Source organism: Palaemon carinicauda, chromosome 18, assembly GCF_036898095.1.
Source record: "Palaemon carinicauda isolate YSFRI2023 chromosome 18, ASM3689809v2, whole genome shotgun sequence".
NCBI classification, from domain to species: Eukaryota; Metazoa; Arthropoda; class Malacostraca; order Decapoda; family Palaemonidae; genus Palaemon; species Palaemon carinicauda.
This window is the reverse complement of record NC_090742.1, coordinates 11,100,913-11,109,212: the sequence shown is the minus strand read 5'-3', so window position 1 is coordinate 11,109,212 and position 8,300 is coordinate 11,100,913. Positions and strand designations below refer to the sequence as shown.

The following is an 8,300-nucleotide window of genomic DNA, read 5'->3' as shown; positions in this document are numbered from 1 at the left end:
AGAGAGAGAGAGAGAGAGAGAGAGAGAGAGAGAGAGAGAGGGAGGAAGGCAAAAGTTCGTAACAAACCAGAGGTAATATTTCACCCAAGTGCAGGTAAAGCCTCAGAGACGTGAGAGACATATTACCTGTCCTTTTATTTGCACACGCAAATCAATCGGCTGTACCTTATTATTAGACTGAAAGTGAAAGGACACAATATTCAGAAAGAACATTATATAGTTTGTCAGAGGCTTCAGGAGGAAAAGGGACTGTACATACATGCACAAAAATATACACATACATAGGCAACACACACATACCATATATATATATATATATATATATATATATATATATATATATATATATATATATATATATATATATATATATATATATATATATATATATATATATATAATATATATATATGATAATTTTGCACTTATAAATATATATATCTATATGCATTAATGTCTGGATTCTCTTACCGACCTCGGGATCAGAGTCTCGAGGAGAAATCACTCAAAGACAATAGCATCTGACCGGTTGGGAATCGAACCCTAGTCAAGGTTGCTTGTATCAAGATGGAATAAGATAAGGTGAGTTATCGCGCATGGTGCCGGGAGCTCGGCTGTCCTCTGTGACGTCACCTGGAGAGTTCCGAGCGTTTATTTGAGAGCCGTCCTGTACAAACAGCCTTATTATTTGTGCCTATTTTTGGATTCCGGACATTGCATTTATGAAATTAGGCTGATATTAATGTCTTTATGACTATAATACCAAAAATACATTCCTATATTTCATTAAAAATCTTAATATAATCATTCTCTCTCTCTCTTCCTCTCTCTCTCTCTTCTCTCTCTCTCCGTCTCTCTCTCTCTCTCTCTCTCTCTCTCTCTCTCTCTCATTTCAATGAAATAAATTTCAATATTACTGAACAATTTCCTTTTATCTTTTTTTCACAACTTTGCTTAAACATTTTCCTTCTTAGTTTATTTCTATTCTAAAATTTAGCCAACTTCTAATAATAAAAATCTCATTACCATCCTTGGGAACATACAATATTGGTGGCTTTGAATATATCAATAAGATATGAAACGGCTTTTGACTCCTGGTTTTAGATCATGACCATGGGAAATTTTGATAAATATTGCATATATGTAGATTTTCTCTAAAATGATTACATGACCTATATAATACCTTTTTCTTTACAAGTGATATCCCATTATCGACTTTCATCTACATAAACTGAGCCTAATGATGTATACTTATTTCTAAATTTAAAAGCCACGAACCCTCCCATCAAAGAACTTAAGGACTCATATCCTATCAGTGTTTCAGGTTTTATCTCTCTTAAATCTATTACTTGATTTTCCTGCCTCGGTCTCATTGTTAACAGAAAGAAGGTGCTTCATGAGACACTCAGAGATATATAACTCGGAATCTAGATGATTTGGAGCAATATTTAACCTTTGACATGAACCACTTATATTTAAGCACTCTGTAATGACACAAGATGTACAGTAGCTTCATCATTATTACAAACATTAAGACCTTAACTCGTTAATTATTCTCTTTACCTACTATGTATAACCGTAGTATATATTGAAACTCCAAAGGTTACGGATGACCGTGGCAATGACCAATTTGTCCTATGTAAGAAAGGGATGTTCGACTGTGTCTTGACATAGCCGTCTTGTCATCAAGAACTGTAATCCTTACAGACCATGCAACGTGTTAAACGATGATCCTTTTAATGGGACGAAACCTTTTTGCCTTTCACTTTAGCATTGATAACAAAATATAGCATCTATTTCAACTTGACGTGGACAGTTCGAGAAAGCACCTCTACCTTTCTTTACGACATACTTCATTTACAAGTTATTCAAGCCAAACCAACTAAAAATCAAAGATATAAGATCCGATGTTTCATTACAAAACTGTCATTTCAATAAGCCTTTGTTACTACAAAAATATTGATGTAATAAGCCACTAAGGAAGTGAGTAGCTGAACTGCTGTTTCTCACATTGACGTTTTTAACCTCACACGTTCAAGTGACTCATTAATTTTGTAGTATATTTTGAGATTATTTACTGATAAAGGTACGATGTTTTACATAGATTTTGAGATAATGATTTATCTCTCCAACCTGAAAACCATAGTCTTTTGAATAATTTTGAATCAAGTTGATTAGATGGGGTGGTTCTGCCGAGACGAAAACTTTTCAAAAATTTCTAAGCAACAAAATTTATTATTTATTATAATCTGAAGCTTAAATAATAGTATTTATACATACGAAAAATTTTCTTGTAAAATTCTCTCTCTCTCTCCTCTCTCTCTCTCTCTCTCTCTCTCTCTCTCTCTCTCTCTCCTCTCTCTCTCTCTCTCTCTCTCTCTCATCTTCAGAAACATTCTTCCCATCGTAGCTAAATATTTACTTGGATGAAGAATATGATTGATATATCCATATATTCTCGTGTTTTTTTTAAGTGAGCCTATTCATATACAGTTCACCTAGTTGCCCAAAATGCTAAATGCAACATATGCCTAGTAAATGAAACTAAAGTGACGAGGTACTAGTGATAGGCTTACCCTAACCCCAATAGTAATTACATTATTATAAAGATTTTATGTCAGTATGGCAGTCTTAGGGCAACAATTGAGCAACTCGCACCTATGGTTTCTGGAAAAATCATTGGGTTGGAAATGTGACGAACAAATTACTGCATATTTGGCATTGATACCATCTTTTTCTTTGCATATATTCACCTACTTCTTACTTAGTTCTGCATCTTTTGGGAAACGGGAAAATCTATTTACTTTTCACCACCAACAGTTATAGTGGTCTTATAAGAATTGGAGCAACCATATATTACAAACATAACCATCTGTCAACGCAAAAGAAAACAAGAACGCCTGTTAAAAAAAAAAGAAAAAAAAAAAACTGCATATTTCCCGCCTATATGTCGCCTGGCTGAACTATCCAGGTGATGTCATTCGCGTGAGTGTAGAAAACGGGACCGCTAGGTAACTCACCTTATCTTATTCCATCTTGGTTGGAGGCTTCTCGCGTCTCCAATGTGGCCACCCGCATACGATACCATACGTTTCGATTTGCCGCTGGAACCTCTTGCCTCTAACCTTGCCGCTAGTCGCTTCCGGTGTGGTCGATGCCTAAGGGTTTCGCCCTGACCAAAGGGCTCATCAGGTGGGTTTTGCTACTTCAATGTTTGCAGGCTTGATTCCCACGACCCTCCTTCCTTCCTTCCTCTTTTTTTTTATCATCTAAACAATTCAAAATTAATCAGTAAATCATGAATATCTTTTGATAATTGATGACAGTTGACTAGGTTGGAGAAGAGAAGCAACTCGAAACCTATTTCAGTGTTTTGGGCTTTGAATTTACGGGTTTTTACGCCACACCAGAGGTAGCTCCCTTTATACTGAAATAGGTTTCAGCCAACTTCCCTTACTCCAGCTAGCTGATCAGTAGTCAATCATGTCAGAAGATGACATTCAAAATTCATCGGTACATCATCAATGTTTTTTGATAATTGAGGACTTATAGTTGACTAGCATGAAGAAGAAAAACTACTTGAAACCTATTTCAGTGTTCTGGGCTTTAAACTTACGGGTTTTTACGCCGTGCCAGAGGTACCCCTGTATAGGGAAATAGGTTTTGGCCAACTTTCCTTACTCCAACTAGTCTGTAAGTAGTCTTATCGTGTCCCATGACATTCAAGCCGGGCAATTAAACCAAGAATTATTTCACCAGACAGTTAAGCCAAGCATTTGGCTGGGCAGTTAAGCCGAGCACTAATTGGTTGGACAGTTAAACTGAGCATTATTTGGCTGGGCAGTTAAGACAAGCATTATTTAGCTGGGTGGTTAAGCCGAGCATTATTTGGCTGGGCAGTTAAAGCCAAGCATTTTTTGGCTGAGCATTTAAGCTGACCATCATTTGGCCGGGGAGTTAAGCCAAGCATCATTTGGCCCGGCAGTTAAGCCGAGCATCATTTGGCCGGGCAGTTAAGCCGAGCATCACTTGGGCGGGCAGTTAAGCCGAGCTTCATTTGGCCGGGCAGTTATGACGAAGCCGAGCATCATTTGGCCGGGCGGTTAAGCCGAGCATATTTGGCCGAGCATCATTTGGCCGGGCGGCTAAGCCGAGCAGCATCACTTGGCCGGGCGGTAAAGCCGAGCAGGATTACTTGGCCGGGCGGTTAAGCCGAGCACCAACACTTGGCCAGGCGGTTAAGCCGAGCAGTATCACTTGGCCGAGCGGTTAAGCCGAGCTGCATCACTTGGCCGGGCGGTTGAGCCGAGCCCCATCACTTGCTCGGGCAGTTAAGCCGAGCAGCATCGCTTGGCCGGGCGGTTAAACCGAGCAGCATCACTTGGCCGGGCGGTTAAGCCGAGCAGGATGACTTGGCCGGGCGGTTAAGCTGAGCCGCATCACTTGGCCGGGCGGTTAAGCCGAGCAGCATCACTTGGCCGGGCGGTTGAGCCGAGCACCATCACTTGGGCGGGCGGTTAAGCCTAGCAGCATCACTTGGCCGGGCGGTTAAGCCGAGCAGCATCACTTGGGCGGGCGGTTAAGCCGAGCAGCATCACTTGGCCGGGCGGTTAAGCCGAGCAGCATCACTTGGCCGGGCGGTTAAGCCGAGCACCATCACTTGGCCGGGCAGTTAAGCCGAGCACCATCACTTGGCCGGTCGGTAAAGCCGAGCACCATCACTTGGGCGGGCGGTTAAGCCGAGCAGCATCACTTGGCCGGGCGGTTAAGCCGAGCACCATCACTTGGCCGGGCGGTTAAGCCAAGCAGCATCACTTGGCCGGGCGGTTAAGCCAAGCACCATCACTTGGCCGGGCGGTTAAGCCGAGCACCATCACTTGGCCGGGCGGTTAAGCCGAGCACTAATTGGCTGGACAGTTAAACTGAGCATTATTTGGCTGGGCAGTTAAGACAAGCATTATTTAGCTGGGTGGTTAAGCCGAGCATTATTTGGCTGGGCAGTTAAACCAAGCATTTTTTGGCTGAGCATTTAAGCTGACCATCATTTGACCGGGGAGTTAAGCCAAGCATCATTTGGCCCGGCAGTTATGCCGAGCATCATTTGGCCGGGCAGTTAAGCCGAGCATCACTTGGGCGGGCAGTTAAGCCGAGCTTCATTTGGCCAGGCAGTTAAGACGAAGCCGAGCATCATTTGGCCGGGAGGTTAAGCCGAGCATATTTGCCCGAGCATCACTTGGCCGGGCGGTTAAGCCGAGCAGGATCACTTGGCCGGGCGGTTGAGCCGAGCAGGATTACTTGGCCGCGCGGTTAAGCCGAGCAGCATCACTTGGCCGGGTGGTTAAGCCGAGCTGCATCACTTGGCCGGGCGGTAAAGCCGAGCACCATCATTTGGCCGGGCGGTTAAGCCGAGCAGCATCACTTGGCCGGGCGGTTTAGCCCAGCAACATCACTTGGCCGGCGGTTAAGCCGAGCAGGATCACTTGGCCGGGTGGTTAAGCCGAGCAGGATCACTTGGCCGGGCGGTTAAGCCAAGCACCATCACTTGGCCGGGCGGTTAAGCCGAGCAGCATCACTTGGCCGGGCGGTTAAGCCGAGCACCATCACTTGGCCGGGCGGTTAAGCTGAGCAGCATCACTTTTCCGGGCGGTTAAGCCGAGCAGCATCAATTTTCCGGGCGGTTAAGCCGAGCACCATCACTTGGCCGGGTGGTTAAGCCGAGCACCATCACTTGGCCGAGCGGTTAAGCCGAGCACCATCACTTGGCCGGGCGGTTAAGCCGAGCACCATCACTTGGCCGGGCAGTTAAGCCGAGCACTAATTGGTTGGACAGATAAACTGAGCATTATTTGGCTGGGCAGTTAAGACAAGCATTATTTAGCTGGGTGGTTAAGCCGAGGATTATTTGGCTGGGCAGTTAAGCCAAGTATTTTTTGGCTGAGCATTTAAGCTGACCATCATTTGGCCGGGGAGTTAAGCCAAGCATCATTTGGCCCAGCAGTTAAGCCGAGCATCATTTGGCCGGGCAGTTAAGCCGAGCATCACTTGGGCGGGTAGTTAAGCCGAGCTTCATTTGGCCGGGCAGTTAAGACGAAGCCGAGCATCATTTGGCCGGGCGGTTAAGCCGAGCATATTTGCCCGAGCATCATTTGGCCGGTCAGCTAAGCCTAGCAGCATCACTTGGCCGGGCGGTAAAGCCGAGCAGGATCACTTGGCCGGGCGGTTGAGCCGAGCACCATCACTTGGCCGCGCGGTTAAGCCGAGCAGCATCACTTGGCCGGGTGGTTAAGCCGAGCTGCATCACTTGGCCGGGCGGTAAAGCCGAGCAGCATCATTTGGCCGGGCGGTTAAGCCGAGCAGCATCACTTGGCCGGGTGGTTAAGCCGAGCCCCATCACTTGGCCGGGCGGTTAAGCCGAGCCCCATCACTTGGCCGGGTGGTTAAGCCGAGCCCCATCACTTGGCCGGGCGGTTAAGCCGAGCCCCATCACTTGGCCGGGCGGTTAAGCCGAGCAGCATCACTTGGCCGGGCGGTTCAGCCTAGCAGCATCACTTGGCCGGGCGTTTGAGCCGAGCAGCATCACTTGGCCGGGCGGTTGAGCCGAGCAGCATCACTTGGCCGGGCGGTTGAGCCGAGCAGCATCACTTGGCCGGGCGGTTGAGCCGAGCAGCATCACTTGGCCGGGCGGTTGAGCCGAGCAGCATCACTTGGCCGTGCGGTTGAGCCGAGCAGCATCACTTGGCCGGGCGGTTGAGCCGAGCCACATCACATGGCCGGGCGGTTAAGCCGAGCAGCATCACTTGGCCGGGCGATTAAGCCGAGCATCATCACTTGGCCGGGCAGTTAAGCCGAGCATTACTTGGCCAGGCGCTTTAGCCGAGCATCACTTGGGCGGGCAGTTAAGCAGAGCTTTATGTGGTCGGGCAATTAAGCCAATCGTCGTTAGAACCAAAACTGACTCTGCTCTCAGCCATGCAGTAGCCATTGGATGAACACCTCACCAGAGATGCAGCCTCCTTCCCCAGCTTAACTATATTGCGTCAACCTATAAGGACAAGACTGCACACTAGAAGAAGCCTAGCTTGTTCCCTCTGCAGAGCCGGTATTCTAGATTATTCCCCCAGAACCACCTGAAAGTGGGCATCCAGAAGAATAGATCTAGATATCCGACCATTTGTACACTTGACAAATGCCTTGTACACATCCATCAAGGTACAAAGCATACTAGAATATACCAGGTTTCTTCTGTCTGCAGCGCCAGTCCTCCAGATTATTCCAAGCATTGTACAACCTGGATAATTAAGCATTGTATCCCTCAAACTGGGCTGTCCATCCAAGCGTCCTTTAAGGTGGGTAGTCATTCAGGCCAAAGATCCTGGTTCTGGTCCTGAAAACTCAGCTAAATATCCTTTTCCTCACAAAATAAACTAAAATTAAACTTAAAAACACATTTTATAAACAAAATATATTTTCCTTTCAATTTCAAAATGAACAATATATATATATATATATATATATATATATATATATATATATATATATATATATATATATATATATATATATTCTTTTTTAATTTTTTTAGATTTTTTTTTTTTTTTTTTTTTTTAGATTTTTTTTTAGATTCTTTTTTTTCCTGATTGAAGTATTTAATAACCGGTAAGTCTCTTCAGAAGCCTATCGATAATATCAGCTGCTAATTGAACATACCCAATGGTACCACTGATGGTGATCAAATTACTGTATTCGTGCCTTCTTGGCATATCTATGGAGCTGACGCCACTCTGCCGGGTGATTTCCATCAGCGTCTTTCCTTCCACTCCATATATGGCTCTGTGGAACTTCCTTGGGACATCCAAGGCGACAGTCACGTGCCCCTTTAGGGCATAGTCCCTTGTGGGGTTAGCTCCAACCTTTGCACCTTGGAAGGTGATATGAGATGAGAAGACCCTTTTGGGGTTCTCAGGTTCCAGGTCAAAAACGATTAGTTTGCGAGCAGGTTTTTTCTCTGTAATTTTCTCCTCCTTCACCTCCTCCTCTTCCTTCTTCTCCTCCTTCTCCTCCTCCTCCTCCTCCTTCTCCTTATCCTCCTTCTCCTCCTCCTCCTCCTCTTCCTCTTCCTCCTCCTCTTCCTTCTTCTTTTTCTCCTCCTTCTCCTTCTCCTTCTCCTTCTCCTTCTCCGTCTCCTCCTCCTCCTCCTTCTCCTCCTCTTCACTGGGAGAAGTTTCCTTTTGGAGCTTCTGCTCTTCCTTGTGGTTGTTTCTTTGGCAGCTAGCAGCCAGCTCAGCACCTGACCCACTCCA

The 8,300-nt window shown here is 45.5% G+C and overlaps 1 protein-coding gene across 1 annotated transcript in view; it reads right to left on the bottom strand.

The window, feature by feature from the left end:
- Nucleotides 1-7,646: 7,646 nt before the first annotated feature.
- LOC137658053 (putative leucine-rich repeat-containing protein DDB_G0290503) overlaps nt 7,647-8,300 on the bottom strand; it is a 2,915-nt gene continuing 2,261 nt past the window's right edge. Inside the window, exons 1-2 of the mRNA XM_068392767.1 lie at nt 8,293-8,300; nt 7,647-7,918 (exon numbers count right to left, since the gene is read on the bottom strand). The exon at nt 8,293-8,300 is cut by the window's right edge and continues 2,261 nt beyond it. Coding sequence (XP_068248868.1) covers nt 7,647-7,918; nt 8,293-8,300 — 280 coding nt within the window. The remainder of the gene's footprint in view (nt 7,919-8,292) is intronic.